We start from the raw sequence: 12,395 nt of genomic DNA, 5'->3' as shown, positions 1-12,395 counted from the left end.
TGCCCTTGACTACATAGTAGAAATCAAGGCAGACATTGGCTTGATATTTCAAAATCCCTCAAGAAAGCCTTTGTATAAGTTGCACATTCCCACAATATAAGCATCCAACATCACAGCTCCATCCTTTGGCCAAGAAATAATTTAAATAGCACCTTGTTCAGCTATCAGCAAAAGTCCCCGAGCCTCCAATTCACCACATTTATGCAATTTCTTTCGTTGTTCAGGCCACAAAACCTTGAGGACATCAGCCATTTCCTTTATATCTATTGCCAGACTAATATAGTCCTATGTTTATTGATCTATTAAGAAAATGTAAGCATACATATATACATACATTCATCTCTCTCTCTCTCTCTCTCTCTCTCTCTCTCTCTCTCTCTCTCTCTCTCTCTCTCTCTCTCTCTCTCTCTATATATATATATATATATATATATATATACTTGCATTCATGTTTATATTTATAGTTTTATACGTATATATATGTTTTTATTTATACCAACAGATGGTTAGTTAGAAATCGAGAGAGAGAGAGAGTATCAAATACAATTCTTAGACAAATAAAATAATAAATAAATTTCATGATGAACAATGTCCAAAATGATTGAACAGGAAGATATCACTAAGTTCTCCAACATTCTTACAGGAGAATGATTTGAACTCTTTGCGCATTTAATGCATTTGACTCCTCCTCCATCGAGTAGCTCAAATAAGGACTTTGATGCAATACATCCACAGTGAAGCCGCTGTAATAGATGCAGACATCAAATTCACTATTCAAAAACAAGATTAGCACCCAAAGCAAATGATATCCACACAATAGCGTAGCTTGCCTTGCCACACGAGTTGCAATCTCTCCATCCAGTTTCATTTACATGAAACATGTCACAGAAAACGGATTGTTCGTATGAAAGCCTGCAGCCATTTCCATTAACAAATCAAAAGGGTGGTCCTCATCTCCTTTAAATAACATAAGAATAAGAGAGTAGAATGGAAAAGAGCCTGATACTTTATTCATCATGTGTCTTTTTAACCTTCAATTATGCATTTAATTCAAATGAGTTGTCAGCATGCACAAATTATTCTTGAATTTGCATGAAAAGAGAAAACAAACAATTAAGAACATTGCATGTGTCTGTTCAATGAGAAAATCATTAAAAAAAACTACATGTTCTTATATCACATAATGCAGAAACATCAAAGAAAAAGGATCATAAATTCAGAATGATAGGACCTATTCCTAGAGTACCGCGGCCAACATCCAAGACACACCAAAGTAATACTCACAGAAGAATATAAGAACGTCTATTAGACCATAGCCAGAGCATATGTTCTGAAAATCAAGTATTCATAGACAAAATCCATTATGTAAGAGCAAACTGTTAACCTAATGTACAACCCCTTCCAGAACTATTATATCCAAAAATCTTAGAAGTTCTATAGTTATATCAACATCAGATTCATGTTATGACTATATATCAGGATTGCTAACACAAGCATCTTTCCCATGGCAAACACTCTCAGAGGCAGTTCTTCAACATTCTAGAATCTAAATAAGTTTTTAGGATTGATGACCTGCACCTAACAACCCTTTTAAACTTAGCTAAACTATTGTGGATCATAACTAAAGAATTCTATAAGATGAAGTTCTCCAGACTAGCTCAGGGGCTATATATGGTTGATCTCTCTGCTTGCCCCGTTTTTCCTATCTTATGAAACTTTGTATTCTATGTGAAGCCGGAGCCAGCTTGTTAGAAAAGTTCCTTCTACTTTAGATCATTAAAAGATATAAAGTTCGCCTCCACATGAAGGATCCATCTAGAATGGGACTTGCTATTTCAAACAGTAGAAGAGATTATTGAACATTCCTGAAACCTTCTATTAATGCAACTAAAAGCATCCAAAAATGCTCTACAACACAGCAGTGCATTAAGTAACATCTAGAAACAATTGCCTAGATGGTTGTGCATTACATCCCTATAGATGTAAATATCTTTTTTGACATACAAGGATTCCTCAGGAACCCCGATGACTGTGCTACCCAGATATGAAGATGCATCAACTGTTGCTAATCATAGATAAAATCAAAAAGTTATGCTATTCAATGTATTGCATGCATGGAAGAACCAACAAGCAACACATCCACATTAACCAACAAAGTTTTTAAATAAAACCAGTTAGTTTCCTATCCTTAAGTAGTTAGTCTTGCATGTAACCAAAAAACGTATCTGTATAGGCAGATACAATTGTTGGACAAACAGGATACGCCTGGAAGCAACATGCAACTCAGTTCAGAGGGGTCTCAACGAAAGCAACACATCCACATTAACCAACAAAGTTTTTAAATAAAACCAGTTAGTTTCCTATCCTTAAGTAGTTAGTCTTGCATGTAACCAAAAAACGTATCTGTATAGGCAGATACAACTATTGGACAAACAGGATAAGCCTGGAAGAAACATGCAACTCAGTTCAGAGGGGTCTCAACGAAATAAAGAAAAGGGACCCCGTACTCAACTTGATTTTCCACGTATCTACCCCTTAAAATGAATATGGATCAATACAAGATCTAGCTTACAAGCACTCCCTGTGCCGGTACGTACAAATATGGTGGCTATAAACTTACAATTTTGTCCTCAAAAAATAGACCACCAAGCGTTAAACACACAAACAACCACGCAAACCTCACGTATTCATCGACGAGAATCGCTAAGATACCTCCCCAAATCAGATACGAAGTAAAAGAATACCATAATCTCTCGGAAAAAACAAACCTTTCAACCAAAGCACGCATCAAAATCTTCCTGAACAAAGACTCATAGCTCAAATAAACGCATGTGAGAACCGAATCCAGACCATGTATCTACACCAACAAATCATAAACAGGTCCCCACAAAAGAAAATCATCAACCAACATAAGATTAAGACAAAGAGATCACATACCCACAAGTATCACACAGATTGGCAACACCACCTGCCCGGAGCGGCCACCCATTTCTCCACCGACTCGTCGACGTCGCCCCGCAACACGGATTCACGCATACCCTCGAATCCATGACCACCCACCTTATTTCCCCGCAAGCATCAAACTTTTTGGGGAAAACGCGCCATTTTCACTCGAAGACGACCAGATATCTCGGAAAATCGGATTTTCATCAATACCCACAACTCAGATTCTCATTCAAAAACGCAGAAACGTCGAAAGGAGAAGCACCCATCTCCCCTCTTCCCCAATCCCGCCATCGTTTATCCCATCTTTCGTCGACTCCCTCCTAGAGCCCAAGAGCCCACGAAGCCCCGCGATTTCTCCAGCGTCCCGGATCGGGAGAGGAGGAGATTTTCCGGCCAGGCGTCGTCGGAATCGCCGCCGCCAATCGACTCACGATCTGGAGGGCGAGGAGGCGTGTGCATGCATGCACGCACGATCAACTCCCAACAAGAGAAGCAATAGAGAGAGTCCTTTTTTCTTTTTTTCTTTTTTTGTTCTTTGTAAGAGAAAATTTACCAACCTGATTTTTTCAAGTCAAAGGAAACATCACTCATCTTCAGTAGGAGAGAGAGACGCTCATGAGCTTGGACTTTTTAATGCCAATTATGCTCTTATACATGGCCTTCTGTTGATCCGGTGATGGATCAACAAATGAGAGTAATTTTGTCTTTTTATAAAGGTCAAAACCCTAACAACTTTTTTTATTTCTAAGGATTTTTTTTCTAAGACTGCGGCCACGAGTTTTGTCCTCTCCCACCTACTTTCTTACAGTTTGGTTTGGTCGGCTTCTTACAATGATAGTTGTTACCTCTTCTTACCCCCTACAAATTTAGGGCAAAATTTCGGAAAGAATCTCTTCTTGGATTTTAGCCTTGAGGATAGGAGTGACCTTTTTGACTCTTAATATCAAACACCATGGAATTTTGAGGCTGCCCCTTTTTCCTATTTGAAGAAAGGACTGCCTCATTTTGAATTGACACTTTTCTCTCTAATAAAATTATAATAAAAAATTTATTAATTTTTGCCAAATTATAGCATGATGAACCTACCATTATGTTTCTTTTTGTTGGCTAAGTTTAGAAAAAACCTTTGTCATGGATTGGCAGGCTTGCCTTATGTAAAACTTTTGTGGTCCATAGTGGGTACACGATCTATTAGGGTATATTTGAATCTGCCCAAATAATAAATGGAAAATATGATGAAAATGATATGTTTTATAAATATTTTATAAGGTTTAATTTTTTATGTTCAAATTTATAATTTTTTTGTTTTAAATAGATCTTTTTACCTTTCACACAAGTGATTTTACTTCATATATGTGAATTTTCTTTCAAATATACAAATATATGATTTTTTTCTCAAATATGTGAATATGTAAATTTCTTTTATATATGTAGATTTATTCTTAAATATCAGATTTTTTTCTCAAATATATAAATTTTCTCTTAAAAATATAACAAAATAGGATATATAAATATGTACTTACATGAAATTAAATTCTTCTGCTCAAGTATTACGTGTATAGCAAGACAAATATACCACAATCAAATATATAATAAGTAAAAACATGTATTATATAGATTTTATCATAAATATAAAATATTTTTCATAAATATATTTTTTTTTTAAATATGTGATTTCCATTTCAACAAAATATATTCACATATCAAATGTGTGCATCTTTTCTGATTTTCAACCCTCATGCAAAATTGTTCTCCTTAACATATTGTACCTCGCTCCGAAATAGAGGAAATTTACAAGTTTAGGAAGAAAGTTGTATATTTAAGATGAAATTCGCATATTTTTTAGAAAAATAACATGTTTATGAGAAATTTGTGTATTTGAGAGGAAATTTGTATATTTAAGATAAAATTTGTAGAATTGAGAGAAGGTTCACATATTTGAGAAGAAATTCTCATAATTGATAGAAAATTATCATATTCGCATATTTGGAAAGAAATTTGCTTATTTGAAGAAATTTGATTATATGAAAGGTAAAAAGGTCCTTTTAAACCCAAAAATTTATGAATTTGGATATGGGGGATTTCAAAATTTGTGGAACATTTTGAAAATTACATAATTTTTGTCATACAGTACGATCATTTTTTGAATAATAAATTTGTAGGTTCAAGTTTGTCAGTTCATGAAAATGAAATTCTAAAGGTAGATCTGCACAATTTTCAAATAAAATATTAAAAATACATATAAAATACTCAAGTCAAGTACCCAACAAAAGTCATGACACAAAGTCAGCCCCCATAGGTATTTCTCGTATTACCTAAATATAATTCAAACTAGCATTTTTCATGTCCATACTCAAGAATTTGGGTTTGGGTCAGGTTGGGTATCCGATACAAACAGACTTGGTAATAGCCCTACCCACAAGGGCTTCACTCATTGGGTTTGAGAGACTTGTGAATGTCAGTAAGTTGATAGGATGATACAAGTTAAAAACTCATGAGTGACATCCCTTGCCGCAAGATCAAAGCTGAGTCTAGCAAAGAGCTCAAGTGTAATGCCCCAAAAATCATAACCCAATTTTTTAGGAAAAAAATGATTTTTTCTTTACTTTAAACAATGAAAAACGATATTTTCATGCAAGGATTAAAAGACTTTGGAACGGGTTACAGTTATGAATCAACAACACAAAATTATAGAATCATTCATGAATCATATATGAAAAACAAAAATAATTTATATTTTTAAAAGTAGTCATTAACAAAATAGATAAAAATAATGGAGTTGCAATTAAACAAGTACTTAGGATCAAAGTGAATCAAAGTCCTAAGTCTAGCCTTGGATCCTCAGAGGTCCTGGTTCTCGACGTTGCCCTTACATCTTGTCATCCACTCTGCAGCACTTTAGTCACCTAAAATCTCTTTAAAGGGTCAGACTCGTGAAAACCGGATCGATATACACTAATTTCAGGTAATTATATAATGTTAAAATATACATTTTCATATAAGATGTCACAATTCATCAAAACACGGTACAATTCAATATAAGATGTTACGGTTCATCAAGGCATAATACATTTTGATATAAGATGTTACAGTTCATCAAGACATGATACAGTTTAACATAAAACAATACGACATGTTTTAAAATTAACGACTGTGAAGTAATATGCAGCTTTGTTCTAAATATAATTGTGCATTATCATGACATATTTTTATTTCAAGATTGTATAAATAAGAAGGTTTTTGTTTCTCTTGATTACAGTCTCCTCAGGTACACGGGGACATACGATGCAATAGAAAAGAACAATTTGGGCATCCATTATACTATGTATTTTAAGTTCTCTGAAGGCTTAATTGATTGAGGTCCAAAGCGAGCGGTCCGAGACCAGGAAGAGTTCTCGTAATGGTAAATATTTACTATAGAATATATTTTGAAATAACTGCAGTAGTTGAGAATCTATCATCTAGTATACATTGATAGCTCCGGTCTCTTAACCTCTGAGTAACTGAAGACCATTGAGATGCCTCGCTCCTATAAAACATAAACTTGTGAAAGCTCGTAATTACGCAAGAGCTCACAAATATTTCAAACACTTATAAATATTTTAAATGCTCACAAATATTTCAAACACTTGTAAATATTTTAAAAGCTCATAAATATTTCAAAAGTTCATAATTATTTCAAAAGTTTATAGTTATTTCAAAAGCTCATAAATATTTATCCTTGTATTTTCCACATAATATATATTCTCATAAATATATATACATATATATATATACATAAAAATGAGGATATTTATATATATTATATAATTGTCCAAAAATCGACGTAAGAACCTTAACGTGTGGTTCATGTGGGTCTCCGTGGAGCGGGAAAAGCCACAGTGGAGGTGGCGAATTCAGGTGCAACTTGGTTGAGTCAAGTGTTGCTCGACTTGGGTTTGGGCTCGGTTCGGCTGGACAGAGCCGGCTCAAACCGAAAAGAAGTGTTGTGAGGGCCACAAGATCCTTGGTGGTTGTCGGCTAAGTTGGAAGAAACAGAAAGGAGGGGGCGGCGAGTCCGTTGCTCCTCTATCGAAAAACAGACAAAAAGAGAGAAATGATAAAGAGCGAGAGAACTAAGTGAACATAGAGAGGGAGAGGTTGTGAGAGCAGAGAGGGGGGAGACTGTTGGGTTCGTTCGGCATCACCGTCTCCCCTGATGCCGGTGGCCTACACTGAGACAAAGAAAAAACACAAAGCACACTGTGTTAAGCAGAACAAAATACAGGGGATGCTTTATACCTGATCCGGCCATTGTCGGGCTGTGGTTACCGGAGATGGAGGTCGGCTGGAGCAGAAGAAGGTGATGGTAGTTGAAGACGAAGGGAGTTCTCTGCTCAGTCGGGCTGCAGCCACCACAAGCGCAGGCTTCCTTAGGCAGCCGGTGAGTAGACCTATTCCCTGTTGGATGCGCATTCACTATACTTCTGTTTCACACCTTAACACCTTATGAGGGTCGCTCATGATACCCTCTATTTATAGAGCATAGGGTGGAAACAGTTTGCATAACCATTCCCCTTTATCCTATGCTGGTTTATTGGAATGGATCATCCCTGGTGTGGGGATGTGTCCACATTGTGGATAACCACCACGTAAATCATGGTGGTTAATCCAACATTCTTCCAACTTATCTGACGATAAACCTTTTAACCAGAAAACCTTATGGGAATAACTTGATGAATAGAATGACCTTTTTATTCTATTCTATAGGTCCTTAGTTAAATCTCTAATCCTTATGAGATTAACAACAACCATAATGAGAATAAAAAATTGAAAGTGATCACTTTATTTATATGCATATGTCAAAAAAAGTTTAACAATCACATCCTCATTACATGTTCAGAATATAATCTTGGTGCTAGCCCTTTAGTAAGAGGATCAGTGATCATCTCTTTTGTACCAATATTAACAATATGCACTAAATGATTCTCCGTCCTTTCTTTAACAACAAAATGCTTCAACTTCATATGCTTACATGACATAGTACTTTTGTTGTTGTTCAAAAAAGACACTGCAACTTCATTATCGCAGTAGACCTTCAGTGGCTTCTCAATGGAATCGACCACCTTTAACTGTGATATGAAGTTCTTTAACCATATAGCATGTGAGGTAGTCTCGTACAATGCTATGAATTCTGTCTCTATTGTGTGAGCAGCAGTGGTCGTCTGCTTCCCACTCCTCCAAGAGATCGCGCCCCCAGCAAGTAAGAAGATGTACCCAGTAGTAGACTTTCTATTATCAAGGCATTCTCCTAAGTCTGCATCTAAGTAGCCAATGACCTCGAGGTGATCAACTTTATGATACATCAACATATAGTCTTTTGTCCCTTGAAAGTACCGCAAGACTTTCTTGGCAGCCTTCCAATGAGGTATACCTGGGTTAGATTGAAATCTGCCAAGCACCCCTACTGCAAAAGAAATATGTGGTTTAGAACATGTTTGCGCGTACTGCAAGCTGTCAACAACTGATGCATATAGATAAGCACTCGTATGTGCTTTGTCAATATCGTCCTGTGGACAATCCCTTAAGCTCAGCTCGTCACCTTTTGATATGGGTGTTGAACTAGGAGAACAATTCTCCATCTCATATCACTTTAACATCTTATCTATATAGGATCTTTGGGAGAGGTTTAGAAAACATTTTGCTCTGTCTCGACGGATCTCAATGCCAAGAACATAAGCAGCATCACACATATATTTCATATCAAAATGTGATGCAAGAAACTGTTTTGTCTCTTACAACAACTTTATATCGTTGGTTGCAAGTAAAATGTCATCCACATACAACATCAATATAATGAACTTACTCCCACTTTCCTTAAGGTATATTCATTGATCAATAATGTTTTCTCTAAACCCGAAAGTCACAATGACTTGGAAAATTTTAATATACCACTGTCGGGAGGCCTGTTTAAGTTCACATATTGATGTGTTGAGCTTGCAAACCAGACGATCATTTTCAGAGAAACCAAGAGGTTGATCCATATATACCTCTTCATTTAGATCCCCGTTGAGAAATGTTGTTTTCACATTCATATGGTGTAGCTCTAAGTCATAATGAGCTAAGAGGGCCCAAATTATCCTCATTGACTTCTTAGTTAAGACAGGAGAAAATGTCTCAATATAGTCAATGCCCTCCATCTGGGTGAATCCTTTAGCAACCAATCTTGCTTTATGTTTTTCTATGTTACCTTTGGAGTCCTTCTTGGTCTTAAAGACCCATTTACATCCTACGGGCTTTACTCCCATAGGTAACTCGACAATATCCCACACTTGATTTTTAGCCATAGAGTTTAACTCTTCTTTCATGGCTTCTATCTAGTGTTTAGATTGTTTTTTTCTACAGCTTTCATAAAAGTCAATGGGTCATCATCCATATCTATGAAATCACCAGGCTCCTGAAGCTACACCACATAATCAGGATGTATGGCAGATCTCCTAATTCTTGTGGATCTCCAAACAGTTGTTCTTTAGGTTCAGATTGAACTTGATTATCTTGTTCGTGCTCTTCTGCATTGTCCAGAATAGGTTCACTTTGAATTTGTGCATCAACAACCGAATGATCAACCACATCATCATTAAGAATAATAATGAGGTATCTTTTAGTGTTTTCCTTAACAGGTGACGAAACTGGATCATGTACTTTCTTAAAACCAAGGCTTTGAAGTACACTTAATCCTGCTGAACCATCTTCAAGGAATTTTGCCTTATCTGTTTCAACAATTTATGGTGAATAAGATGAACAATAAAACTTGCACCCTTTTGATCTTTCTGGATAACCAATGAAATATCCACTGGTTGTTCTTAGATCAAAGGCTTTAATGTAGGGGTTATACAACTTAGCCTCTACAGGACATCCCCATATGTGTATATAAGACAAAGATGGTTTCCTACCTGTTCATAACTCATAAGGAGTTTTAGGTACAAATTTTGTAGGTACCTTATTTAAAATATGCATAGTTGTCCTCAAGGCTTCACCCCACAACTTAATAAGAAGTGTTGAATAATTCAACATAGCTCTGACCATTTCTTTAAGCATTTGATTTCTCTTTTCAGCTACACCATTCTAGTAAGCACTACTAGGCATGGTATATTGAGGCACAATGCCTTCTTCTTTTAGAAATCACGTTAATGGTCCTTCCCTTTGCCCCATCTCAGTAAACCTACCATAATACTCGTCACATCTATCAGAACTGACTATTTTAATAACTTTATTGGTTTGTTTATCTGCTTCTTTCTTAAATTCTTTAAACATCTGAAAAACATCAGATTTTTCAAAAATCAAGTAGAGATACATATATCGTGAATAGTCATCAATAAATATGACAAAATATTTCTCACATGTGTAACAGGGGGTAAACGGTCCATATACATTTGTATAGACCATCTTCAATATCTCACTACTACGTTTGACACCCTTTTTATATGTGTTTATATGCTTAGCCTTTATGCAATCAACACATGGGTCATTATCGATAAAATCTAGAGATTTCAAGATCTCTTCATTTACGAGTCTTTTTATTCTCTTTTCAAAGATATGACCCAACCTTCAATGCCAAAGCATGTAAGATTTATCATTTATCAAGCTACGTTTATTTCCAACCAATGCGTATTCAGAAGTCACGAACTTTTGAGTTTGGATCTTCATATTAAATCTATACAAACCATCATAAACTGATACAAAACCAATTTCAATTGAATTTCTATAAATGAACAATTTAGAATTTTCAAACTTAAAACAATATCCAAATTTATCCAATTTTGAAATTGAAATTAAGTTTCTACTATATGATGAAATATAAAAGACATCATGAAGATCTAAAACTACACCTATATCTAGAGTAATCTCGCACATTCCAACACCCTTCACATGTGAATGCATCTTGTTTCCTGAATAGATGCTCTTCTCATGCATTGTTGGTTCCCTTCTGCTCAGGAACAACTGTAGATAGTTAAAAATATGAATAGTAGCACCAGAATCAATCCATCAGCTATTTTCAGGAATTTATAATAAATTACATTCACGAGAAACAAAAGACAAATTACCTCTCTTTTCCAACCACTTCTTGTACTTTATGCAATTTGTCTTCTTGTGACCATTCTTCTTACAAAAGAAGCACTTTATGGGATTAGAGTCAGATTGCTTGCCTTGGGATGTCTTATCCTCTGTTGGCTTCTTCCTAGTATTTCTCTTGAATGCATTCTTCTTTAGTCCTACCTTGGAGCCATGAGAAGCCATATGTGCACTTTGCACCTTCTTTCCTTTCAACCTCTCTTCTTCTTCAACACATTTGGACATGAGTTCATTGAATGTCCATTCATCATTATGTGTTGTAAGAGATTTTAAAAGGTCCATACTCCAAAGATAAGGATGCCAGAATCAAATGCACTAAGAAAGAGTCAGAAATGCTCATCTTCATGTCATTCAGCTGAGATGCTATATTCCTTATTTCCAAAATGTGCTGGCGAATATTTTCCTCTCTAGAATATTTCATAGTTATAAGCTTTGACATTAAGGTACTGGCTCTGGCCTTGTTTGAACTCACAAACTATGCCCCAATAACATTCCAGAATTTTCTCATTGTTCTGCATTGTGGGATAGCACTGCGAATATTCTTAGCCACTTTAGATTATAAAAGCAACAAGCTAAGCCTATTTGAGCGCTCCCACTTCTCAAAAACAATCTTTTGATCAGCAGTGCTTTGATCAGTGAGGACAGCGAGTTCATCTATCCTTAGGGCCAGATCTAAATCCATATACTCTAATGTAAAAAGAACAGTTTCTTTTCAATCACTAAAGTTAGATCCATCAAGAAAATGTATATAACTTGAGTCATCTAAAATCACAGGACTAGAAACTGCATGACAAAAGTCATGTATCAGGAAACATTTGTACGAGACTAAAACTTTAGTAGAAAAAGCAAAAGAATAAAAGTCCTTAATATACTTATTTTTAGGCGAGTGAAGGGGGTCATCAGAGTACTACTTTGGTAAGAGTTTCGACACACAAAACTACTTTGCCTACCGACCATATTTGGTAAAACTAAGGTTCTTGTAAAGTTAGACCATCAGCACAAGGTACCTTTGGATACACATGTGTTATGTATCTCGACACATTTACCTTATTTTACCCTACTTAAATTTCAAACATGATAAAACTACCTTTAGGTCATTTATCGTTTCATGAATCTAAGTACAACATTAATATTGGCTAAAAAAAATGGTATGATAGTATTAACACTTTTTGACAACATACGTGTATTCAGTCACTTTGGTGACATGAATACACTAAATCATCTAACTATCCTTAATGCCAATATTGAATATAATATGTTGAACAAGCTGTAACTTGATGCTTATGCCCATATCCATATCAAAAAATTGGTAAACCGATGAAATTATACCTTTAAAC

General features: G+C 35.5%; 1 protein-coding gene across 1 annotated transcript in view; it reads right to left on the bottom strand.

The window, feature by feature from the left end:
• The window catches only part of LOC149820611 (B3 domain-containing protein Os07g0679700-like), a 38,414-nt gene extending 34,909 nt beyond the window's left edge, over positions 1-3,505 (bottom strand). The window contains exons 1-3 of the mRNA XM_089983037.1: positions 2,938-3,505; positions 831-912; positions 642-743 (exon numbers count right to left, since the gene is read on the bottom strand). Of these exons, the coding sequence (XP_089839163.1) occupies positions 642-743; positions 831-912; positions 2,938-3,050 (297 nt within the window). The 5' untranslated portion in view covers positions 3,051-3,505. The remainder of the gene's footprint in view (positions 1-641; positions 744-830; positions 913-2,937) is intronic.
• Between the last annotated feature and the right edge of the window lie 8,890 nt (positions 3,506-12,395).

The sequence above is a fragment of the Nuphar pumila genome, chromosome 12 (assembly GCF_984573655.1).
Source record: "Nuphar pumila chromosome 12, dmNupPumi1.hap1.1, whole genome shotgun sequence".
NCBI classification, from domain to species: Eukaryota; Viridiplantae; Streptophyta; class Magnoliopsida; order Nymphaeales; family Nymphaeaceae; genus Nuphar; species Nuphar pumila.
The sequence above is the reverse complement of the archived record's forward strand: the minus strand, read 5'-3'. Positions and strand labels throughout refer to the sequence as shown.